Source organism: Danio rerio, chromosome 21, assembly GCF_052040795.2.
Source record: "Danio rerio strain M-AB ecotype USA chromosome 21, GRCz13ab, whole genome shotgun sequence".
In the NCBI taxonomy this organism is placed as follows: Eukaryota; Metazoa; Chordata; class Actinopteri; order Cypriniformes; family Danionidae; genus Danio; species Danio rerio.
In genome coordinates this window covers 11,163,402-11,184,886 of record NC_141041.1, presented here as the reverse complement: position 1 = coordinate 11,184,886, position 21,485 = coordinate 11,163,402, and the positions used below count along the sequence as shown (strand labels likewise).

General features: G+C 34.6%; 2 protein-coding genes across 23 annotated transcripts in view; one reads left to right on the top strand and one right to left on the bottom strand.

Annotated features, from left to right (window-relative positions):
• Positions 1 to 10,095, bottom strand: part of LOC567670 (putative E3 ubiquitin-protein ligase HERC1) — a 160,883-nt gene extending 150,788 nt beyond the window's left edge. For all 21 annotated transcript variants that reach the window (XM_087300791.1, XM_087300793.1, XM_087300777.1 and 18 more), the window contains exon 1: positions 9,789 to 10,095. The gene's annotated coding sequence lies outside the window, so the exon portion shown is untranslated. The remainder of the gene's footprint in view (positions 1 to 9,788) is intronic.
• A 5,878-nt stretch (positions 10,096 to 15,973) lies between these two features.
• On the top strand, positions 15,974 to 20,585 carry esm1 (endothelial cell-specific molecule 1). 2 transcript variants are annotated; one of them, NM_001076741.1, is given in 3 exon segments: positions 15,974 to 16,406; positions 17,961 to 18,104; positions 19,772 to 20,585. In NM_001076741.1, coding segments are annotated over 3 exon segments (540 nt in total). In that variant the 5' UTR covers positions 15,974 to 16,096; the 3' UTR covers positions 19,858 to 20,585.
• The last annotated feature ends 900 nt before the right edge of the window (positions 20,586 to 21,485 follow it).

Genomic DNA, 21,485 nt, shown 5'->3' with positions numbered 1-21,485 from the left:
TCAGAAGCAGCTTTACAGAACATAATAGATAGCACAGATATCAAATTGGGTTCATACATTTTCAAGATCAGCGAGTATCGATCCGAGTCATTAAACGTGATTATCGACCGATACCGATCTCCGGCCGATCGATCAACTGGCCCGGTAGAGACTTGAACCACCAACCTTCTGTGAGGCAACAGTGCTAACCACTGAGCCACCTTGCCACCCCACAACTACAATGTTAAGCAAAAAATAGAACAATACAGATCAATAGGTATGATCTTGTAAAATTGGTAGACCAAGGAAGACTTGATTGGATCTTATTTACAGACAAATATTTTAGCAAAGGTGTCTGTTTCACATGATAGAAGACACTTGAGTTGGTTTTACAATGTAAATAGATTTAAATGTTACACTTTTAATTGCAAGAAGTTTAAAAAGACAATCCACCAAAACCGAAAAATTAGATCACTGTTTATGAACTCCGCATAAGTATGATGCTTAAGTGGAGATCTGTCCTTACTGAAGATAATGAATGAAGAATGTTGCACATAATACCTTAAGCACGTCTCTTATAACCGTTTAGGTGTGAACATGTCATGGTCAGAAGCAGCTTTACAGAACATAATAGATACTGTAGCACAGATATCAAATTGGGTTCATACATTTTCAAGATCAGCAAGTACCGAGATCGAGTCATTAAATGGGATTATCGACCGATACTGATCTCTGATTAATCGATCTGAGCATCCCTAATGACTACACATACTACGGATAATACTTTAATAAGAAAATGTGCTACATAAAGCAGCAGAATGTTTCATAACATCTAAAAATCAATGGAAGTGACAGAGACCAGAAGTTTCAAGCCGATGTCAATGGCTACACCTGCGTGAACGTGAAGAATAAAGTCAATACACAACACCTTAACTTTCTGATTTTGAATGTAATGAAATACTGTGCACCTTTTGTAAAGCTGCTTTGGAACAATAATGATTGTGAAAAGCGCTATACAAATGAAATGTTGAAATTCACTGAACGGTAGAAGAAAACTGGTTATTTTTTTATTTTTATTTTTATTTTTTTAACTTTTTGCTATGCTTTGCTATGCTATGGAGAAATTCCAGCGTTATGGATGTGACATTTGCAGCAAAAACTCAAAACAAAAATTCACATAGAAAGTACACGTTAACATTATATTATATTATCTGTTTATATTTTACAGAACAACTAACCACAGAGTTATAGAAGCAGAAAAATATCAATCTAAACATGTTTTGTACTTTAAATGAGAAAATAAAGATGCGTTATGGATGTGACCAAAAAAGTATGTGAGTTTAAAGCATACAACATGCTTTGTAGAAATTCTGTGAATTAAACTGTGCAACCCCCCAAAATTATGCTAATCAAAAGGATAAGAGTTGGCTCACTATATAACAAACACGATTGATTATATTTTTATTTATTATTTTTGTATTTATGAGGTAAAAGCTTTGTTATGTGTGTGACATTTCTCCATTATGGATGTGACTGATGTGAGTTGCCACTTGTGTGGTTTTGGTAAATCAAATTTGATAGTTTGAAAAATTGACAGAGACATTTTTGAGTATTTCTAAAGTATTGTAAAATACTTGCTTACACAAAAAATGTAGAAACCGTTTGGATGTTTTGGTGAAAACTTAATTTTTTTCATGGCAAGGTTGACATTTGCATGGAATTGCTCTGTCATTACAGGAAGTGACATAGATCAGTACAGTCGTACTTCATGATGACTTTTTGCTTAATTTTTCCTGACAAGCACTTCAATATGAGAGATCATGTGCAGTAATGAGGAGACGCATTCACCGATCAAAATAAGTGTTTGTTTGTTTGTTTTTTGCTTCATAGCAGTTTATGCAGGTTAAATTCTCTATAGACCTTTCTTCTTGTCTTGGATACACACACGATTCATTCACTTCATAAGTGGGTCACAAGATTCTTTAAAGGGATAATTCACCCACAAAATTGAAAATTGACTCACTATTTCCTCACCCTGAAGTGGTTCAAAACCTTTCTGTCTTCTGAAAACCTGTAACCATTGACCTCCATAGCAACAACAAACACTACAAAAGTCAATAGTTACAGGTTTCCAACATTTTTCAAAATATCCTCTTTTGAGTTCAACAGAAGAAAGAAACTCAGAAATGCATTTAAAGTAGAGTAAATCATGACAGAATTTGCATTTTTGGCTGAACTATCACTTTAAAAATTGTGGACTAATAGAAAATTTCACTACAAATATTTTGACAGAATAGTGAATTTGCCTCTTGTTGTGCTTTCCATAATACAAGTGAGTTCTGGCAATGCCACTGATTTGAATGAAACTTGAATTTTTTGCTGATTACTTTTTGTTTTGGGCCATACTAACTTAAAAAAAAAAACATAATTTAGAGTACTAAAGACTGAAAAAGTCATAATAAATCGATCAGAAAAAAAGCCTGTTAAAGTCAGTTTGTCAAAATATTTCACGTTTTCCTGCTTACAAAGTTGTTCTCTATGTAATTTAGCTTCCATGTGTTTTCCCATGGTTTAGACCAGTGGTTCTCAACTGGTTTGGCCATTAGACCCACATTTTAACATGGTCATCAAGCCGCGACCCAAATTTTAGGGAACTATAATATGATTTTAGGAATTATAATTTATTTGTATTTATTTGTTAACATACACAACTAGTGACAGATAAATCATAAGACAATTACCAAGATTTACAAATAAACAATATTTTACTGCTGTCATTTAATAAAATGTATCAAGTTATAGAAATATTACAAGTAAAAATGTCAAATACTGTAAACAGTGATTAGGGTATGGAAAAGTTAAGTTACCATTAACTAAACTGAACTGTTTATAAAACAATAACACTGATCTGGTTGAACTGAACAGAAACCAGCTAACTGAAGTAAAATTATTAAAATAATCATAACCATTTTTATAATAATCACCAGTTATTTGCTGTTCTACTTTTGTGTAGGCTTTCTTGGACTTTGCTACACGGTGAGCACAGTAAGATGTACTTGTATTTGTTTTGAACATGAAGATGTTAGGCACTTTTGTGATGCCCTCTGCTATTGGAGATGCCTTAGAAAATAGTCCACAGGTTTATTCTTGCAACTGGGATTTTTGGTTTCTAAATGCCGTTTTAATTTAGAAGGTTTCATGCTCTTGTGAGAGCACCTCACAACATGACACACTGAGCTTTTAAGCCTTTTTTGTCGTCAATATATGCAAATCTACACTTTACATATTCAAGGTCGTATTAGCACTGGAATTTCACATGTCAAACGGTACGGTTGTCGCACGCGCATTTCAAAATAAAAGTCCGATAATAAGCAAAATAAGTTAAATATTAAACTTTTGTTGTTGTTTTTTTGATCACACACTCCGCAACTCGAAAGTATTTCCATCATGGCCGTGTATGCAGTGAACTGACAAAATTCTGAAATAATTGAAAACACTACAAATATGAAAAAGTATGTTTTTTTTTAATCCAAATATCTCAAAATTAACAATGTCTTTGTACTTGTAGCTGATAATATACCTAATAGAGTAACTGATATCTATTATTCCCTTCGAACTAGGAATGAACTGATCCAGATACTTGGATCGGTTATCGGTTCCATACCACATATTTTTGCTTGGTACCCATCTGGTACCGATCCAAATCTGATCTTGCACGTGCGCTATATTCGGTGTAATTTATAAACCAACAAAAGTCATGAAGGTAGCTTATCATAAGGCACTAGAAAGTTGTCATGTAGGCCTACTAATCGTAAATAATCTGAAGCCATTCTATAGTTTAATGTAAAGTACAGATGAATATTCAAGTGGTTAAATTCATGTCCATTTCAGCGATTTCCGCCGCTGCTTCTGTCAATCATTCTTCATTCATTCACAATTCAAACTGCGAGTCATGTTCATGACAACATAAAAAATTCCTTCAAGACTATTTCTTCCTGTAAATAGAAATAATCTGTGGAAAAATGCATTTAGTTTTGCATTAAATGGGAGAGAGGGTTATTACCTGCTGCTCTTCACACACAAAGTAGGCCTACCTGAAATTTTTAATTAGAAAAGTCTTAATAATACATTGGACAGATCCTCAATGCACTGATTTCTTCCCTTTGTGCTGCTTAGTTTAGGAATTTTCTGCATATACAAGAGGGCTGCGCACCGTGTCTCAGTGATGCATCAAGCAATTCATTTATGCTCCAGCTGCGCAGACGCGATCTGCGTCGCTCTGTAAAATTATTCTCACAATGAGTTTCTGTTCTCTCGTTCTTCCGACTGAGTTTATTCTTCCGAGAGGAATACTTTCAGTGCCGCAAACAGTTTGTAAAGCCTGGCTCATTGTGGTCAAAGTAGTTGATTAAATTGATAAAAGTGAAAATGACGGGCGCAATATTTAACAGACGAGTTTGTGTTTTGATTAGGGTCAATAGTGGTAGCTTCCAGATTTCCAAGAACATTCTTAATATTAAAAAAAGGAAACATAAGCTGGGTCACAACAGATCAATGTCATAACGAATGCTTAAATATAGTAGCCTAGTCTACAGCAAGCATCATGTTTTTGGTTAGATTGTGCCATCTGTCATATACAGTCGGCCTATAGGTCTGTTTTTTTTACTAAAAAAGTTAGTTTTTTTTTTATGCTTATCAGCGTATCAGGATCGAATTTGTATCGGTCGATACTCAGAATTTTGGTATCGGTATATATTTTGGTACCAAAAAAATGTATCGGTGCATCCCTACCTCAAACACACTTCTCAACTCATTGTGTCAATGCAAAAGGTATTACTGTTTTTAAAGGGATCGTTCACCCAAAGCTAAAAATTCTGTCATCCTTTAATCATCATCACAAAAATAGTAGTTTAGATTTACATAAAAAAACAACATGCAAATAAAAAGCCATCAGATTTTTGATTCTTTTGCGACCCCTGGAGTGATTAGGTTATATACTGTAAAAGACACAGCACATTGATTTTATGGCAGCAGGTACACTTTCTGACATCTTTACGGCACTCACATATATCAAAAATAAATTCAGGCCACAACTGAACATGGAGGATGGAGTGGCATTCTTCAAAATAAAATGATGAATTGGACCTATAGGTTGTGTGCACCATTGTGTGCTAGGTTTATATATTTATAACCCCCTCAAAGGATATTGGGGGTCGCGATTAACTGGCATTGTTATATTGGTGGTCACAGACTGAAAAGTTTGGGAACGTCTGATTTAAAGACCGCTTACAAAACAGCATCCCTGTTTGTTTTCTGCTTTTTCTGGAATAATGTTCAGGTTCTTGCACTGACCAATCAGTTCTCTTCATAAGAACTCCGTGTATTGCTAGGAGCCACATGTATTTTATTTAGCCTGTATATGCTGTTGGGGCTCTCATAGTCTTAAATCCTTTAATCAACAAGGACCATGGTTTTAAAGATCTCCTTTAATATTCTACAGAAGAAAAAAAATATTACATTTTGTATAGCCTGAGTTCGAGCAATTTAATAGTGAGTTTTTTAGTGTCTGGGTGAACTGTTACTTTACGGTAGTTAAAATTCAGGCATGTACATCAGCATTCAGACGTTCAAAACAACAAAACCCGATTGAATTGAGGTAAAGCTGGTTTTTATATTCGCACAGTTCAGTGACAAGTTATAATGTGCTCCCTATTATTCACCATACTTTGAATATTTGGCCTGAAATCACATGGTAATATGACTTCAAAACAACATTAGCACTACTTATTTGACAGTGAACAATGTTGTACTTAGATAGTCATTGGCGGCTAATATAATTTCACTATTTAGAATTTGCAAGGAATACTTTTCTGAAATGATATCAATATAGAGAAAATCCAAATGTATGATTTTAAAACCAACTTTAAGGACATTCTAAAACACTTAAAGTGAAAAAAGCTTAACGTGGCTTAATGTACCTGAACATCAATCAGAGAAACCCAAATTTTTGTCAAACGTTACTTGTAATTAACCCCAACCCCGAAGAACAATTCCCAGTTCCATAAAGTGAAAAACATCACATTAAGCGTTTTCTCCACCATTGAAGTCTATTATAAGGAAAAAGCTTAACATGGCTTAATGTACCTTAACAAATGAACTGTACAATTGTATATGGAATTGAGATTTGAGTTTTTACAGTCGTTAGTAGGGTTGCATGGTTTACCGGTACTTAGGTATTATCGCGATACTATGGCTCCAAAATAGTGGTGGTGCCACTGTAGTTTCGTCATTAATGGTTTATCTACAATGGATAATGTATGAATGTGGAAAAATCACTAAAATGCTCACATGTTTGTGAAACAACAGACTATTTTATTTGAATAGTCTGTGGAGCCCTTTAAGTTTGCAATACTGTAGAATTTGCACCTTTTATGGTAGCCTATTGCACATTTTCTAACGCTTCAGTTCGAACGCACATCTGAATCAATTAATTTTTGTTCCTGTCAATATGATTTAGTAGCTACAACAACCACAACAATCTCTTTTTCAAAGAGATCAAGTCAAAGCAGGGTGAATCAGCTTTCAGCCACTATGCCCCCCGCTGCTGGAATCAGCTTCCAGAAATGATCAGATGTGCTCCAACATTAGGTATGTTAAAATCAAGACTGAAAACACATCTGTTTAGCTGTGCCTTTACTGAATGAGCACTGTGCTGCGTCCGACAGATTGCACTATTATGTTTTTCTCTTCTTCTTCATTCTTTTATATCACATTTTACCTGTTTTTATGTTGTTTTTTTTACACATTTTTATTATTTGTTTTTATTTTAATTTTACTTGTTTCTTTTATTTTTGTTTATGTAAAGCACTTTGAATTGCCACTGTGTATGAAATGTGCTATATAAATAAACTTGCCTTGCCTTGCCTTTTTAAGAGCGACTCACAAAGTGAAATTTTAAATTACTTGGAATTGTCACCTGATAACCTGAAAACCCCAAAAAAGCAACAGACAACACTTAAAAAATTGTTGACTAATTTTCATATTGCCTAATTTTGTTGGAAAAATGCTCTTCTGTAACAAATTTCATTCTGTATAATTTGTATGTTCATTTAAATGCATTTTTAGTTGGTCAGTTAGCTACAAAATAAACAACAACAAAAAATTTAGAAATTTTGTGTGGGTGCAAATAATACTTTTTGGCCTTAAAAGTGCAGTATGTGATTGTCTTCAAAAAAATGTTTTGTTGTGCTGGTTGAAAGTCTCTTCACAGTTCAATAGTAATGATTAAAGTAAACGATCTAAATGTATTTATATGTATTTTCATATTCAGGGTTAGGCATAAAACTAAAAAATGTAAATGCATTTAAATATTGTCGGACCGACATCACCTATAATTCCGATAAGTAGTTCAAGCTGTCTGTCAGCAAATGCAAATGCAGATTCGGACTTCTGCGCATCTGTTCACGCAGATCCGCCATTCGCGCATGCCCGTCTGCATGAGCGCCGCATGTTCACAAGACAATTACAGACACGGTGAAACCAAATGCTGAATTGAAACTTTTGAAAATCCTGAATCAATACTGGAGTTACTTTTGCACGCTGGAGGAAGGACGACAACATCACAGCTGAACTATTACTGTTAGACAGGTAATGTTCCGTATTAAAACTATTTTAGTCAAGCGAAGCTTGTGTTAGATTGTGTTCTGTTATGAATGCCTTATATGCACAGACGTGTTGTTCAGTCACTGAAATCTCCCGGCAAAAGATTGATACGACTATTTTTAGTTTTTTAAGGGACCTTTGACAGCATCGATAATGGAGATATTTATTTAGTTTAACAACAAAACATCAGTAAACAAAGCTATTCCACCTAACCTGCTTTATTGAGCAGTAGTTGCTTTTATATTCACATTGGATCATTTAAACAATGACAGCCTTCCTATACTGTTTACCATGCTAATCTCACTGGCGATGACATGAACTAGTGGGTTGCCTGCTGTTGTGACGCGGTGCACGCGTTCACAAGTTTAGGAGTGTGGCTTTGAATCACAGTCCCTCCTCGCCGTCCAAAGCTACTATGCTAAGCAGTTAGCATTTTGGCAGATCACTCACTGCACCTTTAAGGGAATTATGGATTACATTCAAGTAGGCCTATTCTAGCATAAAATGTAAGATTTCTGACAATTTTATTTAATTTTACTAAACTTTATAATTTAAATTATTAATTACAGTATCGCAATACTGGTATCGTGATACTTTAGCTGGTATAGTATCATAAGATTAATTAATGGTATCATGACAACCCTAGTCATTAGGATTAATTACAAGCAAAGTTGGACAGAAATTTGGGTTTCTCTGGTTGATGTTTAGGTACATTAACCTATGTTAAGCTTTTTTTCACATTAAGTGTTTTAGAATGTCCCCATACCTTACCTCAATCCCGGCTGAGAGACTAGAAACCATACATATTGAGGTAAAGTTCAGGGCTCAACAATAAGGACTGCCTGGTGGCCCAGGGCCAGTGTGAGAGACACTTGGGACAGTAGACCGGATCATTACTGGCCCGATTGGGTCAGTTCTGCCTTGTCAGTCACTAACATTTAATTTGTCTGTGACTATTTGTCAATTGCGTGAATTTAAAGCTTGTGCTTTTAAGTCTTTAAATGCTACCTTCTCTGTAATGTCGTAAACAACATATTGCTTTCTGATTCGTCTTATATGATTGATTTAACCATGCTATTTTTTTTGTTACCTGGTAACAACCAGTTCAGCGTAGAAACAGCAACATGTCAGCAACATCAAATTATAAGGCTAAACGAAAATGTCTGTCTCTAGCGTCTTGGAAGTAGACATTTACATGGAAACAACACGATAAAATAAAAATTTAGTGATGTTATGCATAGTTTGCCGTCAGTTTGACAAGTCAGCCAGCTTTTGTTAAATAATTTCAAACTGCAATAAAATACCTTCACATTTTCCATACTGCTGTTTTTGTTTGCATAACACTTATATTTACAATTGTTTTTTAAGTATTGAAATTCTAGATTTACAGACTTTATTTTTGACACATTATTTAAAATATGTGGCTAAAAAATAGCTATTAACTTACCTTTTCTTTTTTTTTTTGGTGGGGCCAGTGAAAATTTTGGTAGGGCAAGTAAAAATCTAAACCACTTGCCCGATCGGACCAGTAGAAAAAATCCTTAGCGTTGAACCCTGAAGTTGGTTTTATATTCACACATTCAGACTTTCTTCTTGATAATATAATTTCAGAAAAGCATTCTTTGCCATTTCTAAATAGTCAAAACATTATGGTAGCCATTAACTATCAGTCAAAGTACAACATTGTTTGTAGCGAAATAAATAGTGCTAATGTTGTTTTGAAGTCATGTTTACATGTCACAAGTTGATATTGAAATTTAAAACCAACTTTACATCTATACCATACATTTCTAACCACTACATCCCCAAGCAGCTGCTATTTTGTTCAGCATGGTGGACCAGACTGCATCAGATACGATCTGTCAATCATCCAAATATGCATCTAAATCCCAAAACACAGCATATAATACGACCACAAGCATATCATTCAGCACAATAACATGCATGAACTGTCACTTGTGCAAGACTTAACGTTAGATTGTTGCATCAGCTGAGACTCAAAACAACAGTGATAGAGACAAAAATAGCTGACATATGACGAGCCCAACTGTTTAACGAGCAAAACCACATCGATTCCAAACACGACAGCCCATCGTCAGGTCACACAACGTCGAATTAAATATAAAAAGATGTGTGAATATGCTCACCAAAACGATCGGATCTCCGGTCTCCCTTCTGTCATTCACGCCCAGCAGATCAACCCTCTCTGCCCCCTGTGAGGCTCTTTAAACCTGCTGCCTATCAGAACGTGAAGCCTGCGCTTTATTATCAACCATATCCCGTGTTTACCTTCTCAAAAATACACTTCTGAAAGAAATAAAACTAAACGACAGCCGGCATAGAGGAGTTACGCAATGCGAGGACGAAATGCCGGTTAATCTGGCGCCGGAGGGTGTTTATAGTGGGGAAGGTTGCCGCTCCGCAAGCTGTTGCCATGAAAAAATAGCGGCGTTCTTTTTTCGGGAATGCGCGCAGAGCGGTGGATTTTACGCCAACTGCGTTGGGTCGTGACGTCATTACGTTTATATCATAAGGGTCCGTAGTGTCTCGCTTTTGTTTTTGCGGTATTTGATATTTAATTATTTTACTGATTATGTCTGTATAATAATTTAACTATTTTACCGAAATGGTTTAATAATTATAATCAATTGTTATTTTGTAGTTGTTTTGTCAATTATGATGAAATGTATTTGATTATTGTGCTTATTCTGTTTAAAAATAAATAAATCTAATTAAAAGCACACAATATATAAAATAGTTTAATCAGCCAATCACATGAAAGCAACTCAATGCATTTAGGCATGTAGACATGGTCAAGAGGATCTGCTGCAGATCAAACCAACCATCAGAATGGGGAAGAAATGTGATTTGAGTGACTTTGAACGTGGTATGGATGTGGTATAGAGATGGGCTGGTCTGAGTATTTCAGAAACTGCTGATCTACTGAGATTTTCATGCACAACCATCTCTAGGGTTTGCAGAGAATGATCCGAAAAAGAGACAGTATCCAGTCAGTGGCAGTTCTGAGGGCACAAATGAATTGTTGATGCCAGAGGTCAGAGGAGAATGGCCAGGCTGGTTCGAGCTGATAGAAAGGCAACTCACATAACCACATGTTACAACCGAGGTAAGCAGAAGAACGCACAACACGTCCAACCTTGAAGCAGGTGGGCAAGAGCAGCAGAAGACCACACTCCTTTCAGCTAAGAACAGGAAACTGAGGCTACAATTCGCACAGGCTCACCAAAATTGAACAATAGAAGGTTGGAGGTCAACAACATGAAAGCATGCATCCATCCTGCCTTGTATCAACTGTTCAAGCTGGTGGTGGTGGTGTAATGGTGTGGGGGATATTTTCTTGGCACACTTTGGGCCCATCAGTACCAATTAAGTATCATGTCAACGCCACAGCCTATCTGAGTATTATTGCTAATCATGTCCATCCCATTATGACCACAGTGTACCCATCTTCTGATGGTTACTTCCAGCATAATAACGCGCCATGTCATAAAGCGTGAATCAACTTAGACTGGTTTCTTGAACATGACAATGAGTTCACTGTACTCAAATGGCCTCCACAGTCACCAGACCTCAATCCAATAGAGCACCTTTGGGATTTAGTGGAACAGGAGACTCGCATCATGGATGTGCACCTGACAAATCTGCAGCAACTGCGTGATGCTATCATGCCAATATCAAGCCAAATCACTGTGGAATATTTCCAGTACCTTGTTGAATCTATGTCATGAATGATGAAGGCAAAAGGGGGTCCAACCCGGTAATAAATTGGCGGTGAGTGTATATACACACACAGACACACAAACACACATTTTTCTGGAAATGTTATAAGATAACAAGTAATTACAGATATTTTTGGACTGAATATGAGGATTGTTTACAATTAATCATCATCATATTTTAGTATTATCTGGTTGTTATCGTGACTTCATATAGTTCTATTATTTATTAACATTTTTGTTTGCTTCTTTGTTTTAAAAACCTTTTGCAACACCTACATTTTTCCATTCAGCCAATTTAGACACAAATTATGCTCCACAAAAAAAAAAAAATAATATAACATACTGTCGCCTCACAGCAAGAAGGTCGCTGGGTCGCTGGTTCGAACCTCGGCTCAGTTGGCGTTTCTGTGTGGAGTTTGCATGTTCTTCCTGCCTTTGCGTGGGTTTCCTCCGGGTGCTCCGGTTTCCCCCACAGTCCAAAGACATGCGGTACAGGTGAATTGAGTAGGCTAAATTGTCCGTAGTGTAGAGAGTGTGTGTGGATGTTTTTTAGAGATGGGTTGTGGCTGGAATGGCATCCGCTGTGTAAAAACTTGCTGGATAAGTTGGTTGTTCATTCCGCTGTGGCGACCCCGGATTAATAAAGGGACTAAGCCGACAAGAAAATTAATGAATGAATATAACATACTGTAATGTTGCATTATCCCTATAAGCTGCTAAATCTCCAACAAACATGACTGAAACTACAATATTTTTAACAACTTTCTTCTTTGTTTCTCTAACCACAGCTGTAAGCAGTTTCAGCTGTGTAGCCCACACACATTCACCTTTGCCTTTGGTCAAGTTTGTTGTTCTTCAGTGGTCTGCTGACTCAGCTGTGTAGGTGTGATGGCATGACAAACCATGTCTGATGACAGAAGAGTGACAGGATTTATTATGTAAAATGCTATATCATACACAGGGATAAATCTCTGAAGTCCCTTAATTTTTTCATCCACAGCCCTCAAGATCTACTGCAAAGCTTCAACATCTCTGAGCACAACATCCACAACATCCTCCTCTTCTGCCTGCTTCTGAAAATCCTCATAATAAGATGCTGAAAAATAGAAACGTATTTGTCTCAGACTGAAGAAACAGCTATTTTCAAAATGGATGGAATACAGGCAAGAAAAGTGAATTTATCCTCCATTTGTGTCATCTGAGATTAACCAGACTGCTCAGTTAAGTGAAATCTGTGGAAATGACAAAGACACACAGACATAGAGAAAAAAATAAAACTTTTTTTTTACTTTTCCATTTTTGTCTAATCATTGGGTTGTTTTTTTATTTTATTAATCATGCAGTATACATTCAGAATAAGGACTGCAGTGAAAACAAAATATTAATACATACTAGTTGCTTTTTTGTTTCATTTTTTGTTTGTCTACTTTTGTTTCTAAACAAAACTCTGATAGCATTTATTCCATAATAACAATTCCATATAACAATATTGTCATTTAGAGCTTTGTCTCTATGACAAAAAAATCATTAATAAATAAATTAATTAATTAAAAATATATATAATTGGTCAGAATGGCTTTTTTTCATTTGAGTGAAAATCTGGGTTAATTTACAGGCCTGTAGCCAGCCTATTGGGGTGGTTCTTTTTTTCTCCAAAAGTGGACCTGTTTGCAGTTATTCGCCTAATTTTCTATTAAATTATTGTTTAAATAATGCATTTTATTGACTTTTTAAAGCACTAATATTTGCTGGATTAGCTTGTCAGATGGTGATCATGGCCACACTTTTGAATGCAACAATAATATTTCCTACAATTTTGTCAAAGTGCTTACCATACTATTTTACCACAGTGTTTATTTACAAATGTGCAAATGTTACAAATGTTTAGTTATTACAGTTTTATAAATAATATTATGAGATTAGAATTTTAAATAAAAAAAACCTGAATATAAAATACTTACTTTTAAAATACAAATCTACTATCATGCATCATTAAAATAACATCAACACCATATAGGAATCTGTTAAAACTTGTTTTAATTAAAAACTGTGGCCTATTGGCACATAACAAACTGACCAGCTCATTTCCTCTGTGAGAATGTGTTTATTTGAATAAATAAAAATTAAATTTTTCTTATAGTCTTCTTCAATTTTACAATTTATGATTGCATACTGTCAAAAATGGTACAAATGAGCACATACTGTATAGGGACCAAATTCGTGACCCCCCTACAGGCCTGATTTATCAAATGGGACCGCTGATTCTTCTGAAGTTAAATTTCTGTTGGGTAAAGTTACATTTAAAAGTAATTTAATACAATTTTACGCCTAGCTTACTCTTAAAAAACAAATGCAAAAGTAACATGACCATTGAACATGACACATACATTCACATTACTCCTTAAACCAAGGGTCACCAACATGGTGCTCGGGGGCACCAGGTAGCCCGCAAAGATCACATGAGTTGCACACGGGCCTGTTCCAAAAATAGCTCAACATAGCACAACATACCAGTAAGCTGCATCTAATATTTTTGTAGCTATTCGTTTTAAATTAATTGTAAATCAATTGTAGCTAAAAAATTTAAATTTACATTAAGTTATATATTTAAAAAAAAAACATATTGCATGTTGCATATTGATATTTATCTGTTTCCTACCTTGTTAAATCATTGTTGACAGCTATTGTGAGAAATCCTTAACATGATCAGTGTCTTCACTAGATGAATATCATTCATTATTAATAACATTAAGTTAAAAGTAAATTTAGCTAATTTGTTAAGAAATGTGTATCAAACTGGTAGCCCTTCACATTAATCGGTACCCAAAAAGTAGCTCTAGGTTTCCAAAAGGTTAGTGCCCCCTGCCTTAAACTGTAACATAGTAACAAAAAAGTTACTCAAGATTGTTAGATATTTTAGCTTTTTACAACACTGTGAATAACATGAATGAAAACATGCCACTTTTGTTATAAGAATGTTTAAGAAAGGTCTTTAAAAGTAGTATTTTATTTGTAAGACACGCCATCAGTAGTTTTACAAAACAAAAATTAATTAACACGCCTAGCAACATTGACATGTAGCCCTATGGTAAACATTTAGGTCCACATATAAATAAGTTACATATATTATTAATATTGTCAATTAATAGCTACGCATAATGAACTTTCAGCTTCAAGGTAACGAGCAAATATTTAATGTTCCAGCTGGAGCTGTAGGTTTATTTACTACCGGTGTATGTAGCCTACACGGTACGACTTGTTTGGGCGTTTGGCAAACTATCCTCCGCACACCAATGGACATGAATCAGTGGAGCTTCGTCATAAGATGGACTGGAAAAGTACCACAGAGGTATAACTCATTAAAAGTTTAATTCAATCCATAATTGCAAAAAATACATAAATGTGTTATTTTTAGTCAACAGCGTCATCTAGTGATTGATACGGCCAACTGCATTGCGTCTGGGATAGTTAATTGGAAAAGTGTATGAAGCATTTAGGCTAATCATTGACTTGGCATCACCTACAATGGAAGTTATTTTAACAGGTTTCTAACATTCTTCAAAATACCTTTGAAGACCTGAAAACTTTTTGTGTTCAACAGAAGAAAAAAATGAAAATCATTTGAGGGTGAATAAATATAATATAATATAATATAATATAATATAATATAATATATAATATAATATTTTGCATGAACTATTCCTTTTAATAAAAAAAAACTATTTAAAAATAATTAGGTGCATTCAACAGGAAGCTATATCAAAATTAATACGATTGCATTACTTCTTGGCAAAATATTAGATAAGGTGAATTTATAACAGCACAATTCTGAAAGCATCTTAAATGGTACACCATTGCATATGCAAAATGTTATTTAGTGGATGCAGGCTAATTTTGTCATCAGTTAAAATGTGTCATATTATTATCATCACAATAATAAAGGGGGAAATATATAATTTCCTGATTATCTGTTTTTTGTCCTATATAATGTAATCTTACTAATTAACTTCTTATAAAATACACAGACAAAGTTAATATTAATTTAATAATGTGTTAATTAAATTAACATTAATGTTATTTGTATTTGAAGATATATCTTTATATCAGGCTGTTTTTTTATATATAGGCCTATAACATGACATCTTGATATTTTACTTGACTATAGCTGTCACTGGGGTGATGTCATTTCACAAGGAAATTGATAGGGTCCATTATTGGTATCCTACATTAGTAAAGTGCACATATAGGCTACTAAAAAGTGCAAAAGCGTTCCTTTTAAAAATAACACCCCAGTTTTTGCTGTCTTTATTTCTGAGAGTGTACCAAAAACATCTCGTTATGCACGTTCACGTCAGGACCACTAATGGGGGTCACGACACGAGGGTCAATCTTTAAAAATCTCCAAAACAAAAAAATCCAGGCTTCAGTGATGACATCAATTCCTGGATGGCAGCGCGGCTCTAATTCCACTTCCAAACCGGATTTCTAAAACTGGGAATCGGGGGAGGGAAGAGAGAGGAGAGGCTGGCAAACAGACAACAACACCGGATTGAGGAAACTGACGAGGGCATACAATGTGCAAAACAAACTAGTTTAAAGCTGACAGCCATGCAGCCTGAGCCGCTTCATTCACTGTCACATCCAAGGAGAGGACAGGACCGCTCCTCCCCAACACTGCAGACCCGAAGATCGCATCCAACCCGCCGCTTGCAACCATGCGTGTGTTTGCCATCCTGATGTTCGTACTGATGGTGGTTTTTGGGGAGACTGAGGCGTGGGGTCCCGGGGGTAAATACGCCGTGAATTGCCCGGACAAATGCAACCCGGCGCTGTGCGGCTCGACGCTGCGCTGCCGGCGGACGGTGCTGGATGACTGCGGCTGCTGCCAGGTCTGCGCCGCGGGACGGGGTGAGCACTGCTACCGCACCGTCTCCGGGATGCATGGCGTCAAGTGCGGACCGGGACTCTTCTGCGACTTCTACAAGGATGAGGATGATTATGGGGATGAATATGGCATCTGTAAAGGTAGGCAATATAGAGTCAGTCTGATGATGGGCGCACCTGCTCGGGCACCCATTGGGAGGTTGGAGGATTCAGCATGTTGTTGTCAATTTTGTGTGAACTGAAATTAAATCTAAATCGAGTGCTACATTTAAAGCATAAATAATAATTTAAATAACGCAGGGTTATAGATAGATCCGATTTTTGTGTGTAGGCTCAGAAATGTTACTTTTATATTGATGAGTAAGTTCATTTTTAATATGCCTTTAAAGTGAAATGTTTAAAAATAAACAAAGGAGTATAAGAAAAGCTCATTTTAGGAGAAGATTTTAGATGGCATTTAGAGGTTTTTGCATCTGAACTTCATATATATATAAAGATTTCTTAACTTTTTAACAAAGAGACCAATTACTGATTAGCCTATTTATATTTGAAATGATACATGCTATAATACAGATTTAAATGATATAATACAGATTATAATCAACATAACATTGTATATATATATATATATATATATATATATATATATATATATATATATATATATATATATATATATGTATATATATATATATAGGCCTATATAATGTTATGTTGATTATAATCTGTATTAAACTGTATTCCTTAGTTATAATAAATTGTTTAACAAGTAACATATCATGTCAATTTTATTTTTGTTCCATTAAGTATTCTAGGTTTGTTTTCTGTGTATTTTTTAAAAATATATTTTTTTCTTGAATATTTTACGATGAGGATAATAAGACAAGGAAAATAATATAGTCTAATTAAAAATAACCACAAAGAGAACTGTACAGCAAGAAAATATTTACAAGAAAATTAGTTAAAAGTTCTCCTGTTAAATAAAACTAAAATTCTAATTAAAATTACAGGAAAACACAAATCATAGTCACAAAAATCAAAATGACAATCAACAATGTATGGAAAAAAGGTTAAAAGTATTTCTTATAACCATTAATTTTTTTAAATAAGATAACATCACAGCTTTGTGTGTTTCATACAATTTCTTTATTTCGTTCTTTAATCAGTTAATTCTTTTTTTCTTGCTTAGATCAAAAATAACTTAAAGTCATCATGATCTCAGCTGACAAGTCTAAAGAAAGTTGTTCGGCAAACTACTCTTCAGCCCTTTATTAGTGTCTTTTGTGTTGTCCTTCTTGGGCCCCTAAATTATTACTTCAGGTATTATGTAAGATCAACGTGAGTTGGTGAATTAACACTCAATGCTTTGTATCAGGGAACACACTCGATCATCAGACCTTTAACTGAGCCTCACACACAAATCCTTTAACACTTTTGAACCTTAAACATCAATACTGTGATCAACAGTGAGCAAATCTTTCCAAAAATATGGTAAATGCACTGTACATGAGGTTTTTAGTTGAACCAAAATAAATGTGACTATCAATATTAAACTGACTTAAAAGAACTTATATTACTTAAAATTTTTTTGCTGAAGTTAATTTTTGTAATCAAGACTCAGCGACTATATCATGTTTTACAGTGATTTAAGCAAACCTGAAATGAGAAGTAATATGTTTGTGTTTCTCTTATAAGACTGCATGTTTGGAACATATGGTATGGAGTGCCGGAAAACATGCGACTGTAAAGCTGGTGGACTTTGTGACAGAGAAACCGGCGCTTGTCTCTCCTTTAAAGTCCTGGCTAAAATGGCCATGTTGAAATCTCATTCAAATGAAGGTGAGTTCAGTGCGGGAAGACACTTTAGAGTCAGGTGAAATATGATAAAATCCCCTTTTAAAAAGTCTATAAAAATGGCTATAAATGTATCTATTGAGAGTAATAATTCACAAGTGTTTCACCCGTATTTTGAAAGTTACTATTATTCATAATCATATTCATAATCATATTATTATTATTATTATTAATATTATTATTATAGGCGGTTTATTCTGCTGTGACGTCTCCTGATAAATCAGGGCTTTGCTAAATTAAAAAGAATTAACTATTATTATTCTTCTTATTATAATTATTAAGTTGATGAAAAAATGTAAAAGAAATACACAATGCTGGATATGACTTGATTCTAATTCCTTCATGTTGTCACATCACAAATCGATTAAGCCTTCATAATTATTATTTTTTTTAAATTTAAGTGGATTGAACATAAAACAATTCAGTTGGCCCCTTCCCAAAAAGAAAAAGAATTGTGTTGATTCAACTCATTTTAAATAAGTAGTTTGAACAAGCAGCAAAAATCCTTTTTGAGTGTATACTTAATTTTCTGCTAATAACTTGTAACTTTCAACTACACTGTAAAATAAAAGTTGAAATCAAGTTGAGAGAGTTGACTCAACTTTTAACCCAAGTTCTCCACTTGACCCGATTTAAGTTGAGTGAACGCAAAAATGTCCTGAAGCTGGTTTCCTTAAAATTTTAAGTTGAGTCAACCTTTTTTTTACAGTGTAATTCAAATATTTAGCAATACATGATTAATAAAAAACATGAAAATCATTTAATCAATTAAAAAAATCTATTTATGAACTTTAGCTAACATGCATTGAAAAAATTACTATTATGCTTAAACTTATTTAAAAAGAGTTGAAACAACACAATTCTTACGTTTTTTTGGGGTGACAACTTAATTGTTTTATGTTCAATCCACTAGTTAAGTTAATCAATTTGTGGTGGGATAACATGAAGGAATTGTGTGGAACCATGCATTTTTTTACAGTGTGGGTTAAGAATAAGCAGTTATATTTTTTTATGTTAAATTATTTTCTATTTTGTGCAAATTAAATTTATATTCTTAGTATGCATTCTGGATTAATATGCATAATACATATAAAATATATGGTTGAAGTCAGATTTATTAGCCCCTCTGAATTATTCGCCTCCCTGTTTAATTTTTTCCCCAATTCCTGTTTAACAGAGAGAAGATTTTTTCAACACTTTTCTAAGCACAATAGATTTAAGAAGAAAAAAAAATCATAGGGGGGCTAATAATTCTGACTTCAACTGTTTATATATATTATATATTTTTATTTCGGCTTGAATAAAAGCAGGTTAAAAAATTTCAAACCATCTTAAGATCAAAATTTTTAGACCCTTTTAGCTATTTTTTCCTGATAGCCTACAGATCAAATCATCATTATACAATAACTTGCCTAATTAACCTAACCTGCTAATTAACCTAATTAACTTAGTTAAGTCTTTAAATTTCACTTTAAACTGTATAGAAGTGTCTTGAAAAATATTTTGTAGAATATTATTTAGTGTCATCATGGCAAAGATAATATATATATATATATAATGTGTCATTTAACATGAAGTGAAACTGTGTACAGTATCAATTATAATTAATCATATGATTCATTTTATGATTTTCTTTCTCTTTCTTTGTACAGCAGGTAATGAAGTGGGTTCAGGCGACACCAACACTGAAAGCAGCAGTAGTCGGGCCTCTGCTCGCAATTTCCTCACCCCTCGCTGACAGCGCAACAGCAATATCTTTAGTTTACTCAGTGTACATGTAGCATAATAAATTAAAGGACCAAACGGATATATTTTAATATGTTTAAAAAGGTCAAAGAAAATGATATATGTTTTATTCTCTGTATTTTACAGATGTGTATGCCAGTTAATGTATGTCTTTATTCCAAAGCATATCAGCATGCATTCAAACACACACTGTAAACACACACACCCACACACACCCACACACACACACACACACACACACACACACACACACACACACACACACACACACACACACACACACGCACACACACACACAAACAAATATCCAGCAGAGATTAACTAGACAGTAATAATGTTCCCTCGGGATGCATTTTACTGATACACAAACATAAGATGACATAATTTATTAATGTATAACAATTAAACCTGCAGCGGTGTTCATATTATCATATTTATTACACTCAAATTACAAGATTATATAGCAAGACTGATTAACGTCACATTAACTTTACAGTTCACAGATATGGCATCCCATATTTGACCACATGATATATGTAATGCAGTGTTTTTAATGTGGTATATCAAGGCCAATGAGATTATTATAAATTATGGACTATATATCCTGCTTATTTTTGTGTAAATTATTATTTGTGTTTATTAAAACTCTGTTGAACAAGATATGAATCCTTACACATTTATACTGTAAGAGATTTTAATTAAACCCATGTCATTCTATAAGAATGTCTCTTGGATTGTTTCTTTTTTAAGTTGGAATATATATGAACATTTTTTTTTTAAATTATATCTAATGTAGTAAAGCTTTTTTATTTATCGAAGAAAATTATTTGAGTCGTGAGCTAGTAAATTGTTGAAGAATGAGAACTGTTTATTGTGGAGAAACACTGAGCCAAGTCATCATAACACTTAGTTTACTGGGCAACATGGTGGCTCAGTGGTAGCACTGTCACCTCACATCAAGAAGGTCGCTGGTTTGAGTCCCAACATGGTCAGTTGTAATTTCCGTGTGGAGTTTGCATGTTCTCCCCGTGTTTGTGTGGGATTTCTCCGGGTGCTTCGGTTTCCCCCACTGTCCAAAGACATGCAGTACAGGTAAATTGAATAAATGCAGCAGACTGTTTGGAAACATTAAATGTGAAGAAGATACTTTACATGCAATGACACAGAGAATGTTTAGACTGCATGTCATTGATGAGAAGATAACAGATGTTTACTCTATGATGATCAAAATAGCGAGAGGGGACTGGCTGCAGACTCGGTGCAGTTAAAATCTGAGCTGCATTCAATGCTTTTTAATGCGCTCACCAAACCCCACCCCTAACCCTACCCGTCACAGTGACTTCACTCACTCCATTGAGTGCATTGTGTCTGACATTGCATCGCTGAGTGATGCAATCTCAGCTTGCATCATAAAGGCTGCATCCAGATACAATTGGAAATAGCCTTAACCACTCACTAAATGCACTTCAGAATCTTACCTTTACACACACACACACACACACACACACACACACACACACACACACACACACACACACAAATTACATGTAAATTCCCAGCATAATCACTGCTCTTAAGTACTTTTAAAAGGGCTACTTTTTACTTGTACTTTGACATATT

Bases quoted from the DNA above. Each gene is read 5' to 3' on its own strand.
- esm1 (XM_087300319.1), top strand. From the start codon at position 16,097: ATGCGTGTGTTTGCCATCCTGATGTTCGTACTGATGGTGGTTTTTGGG. The intron at 16,407-17,960 runs GTAGGCAATATA...TTCTCTTATAAG, and splicing joins TGAATATGGCATCTGTAAAG to ACTGCATGTTTGGAACATAT. The intron at 18,105-19,774 runs GTGAGTTCAGTG...TTTGTACAGCAG, and splicing joins GAAATCTCATTCAAATGAAG to GTAATGAAGTGGGTTCAGGC.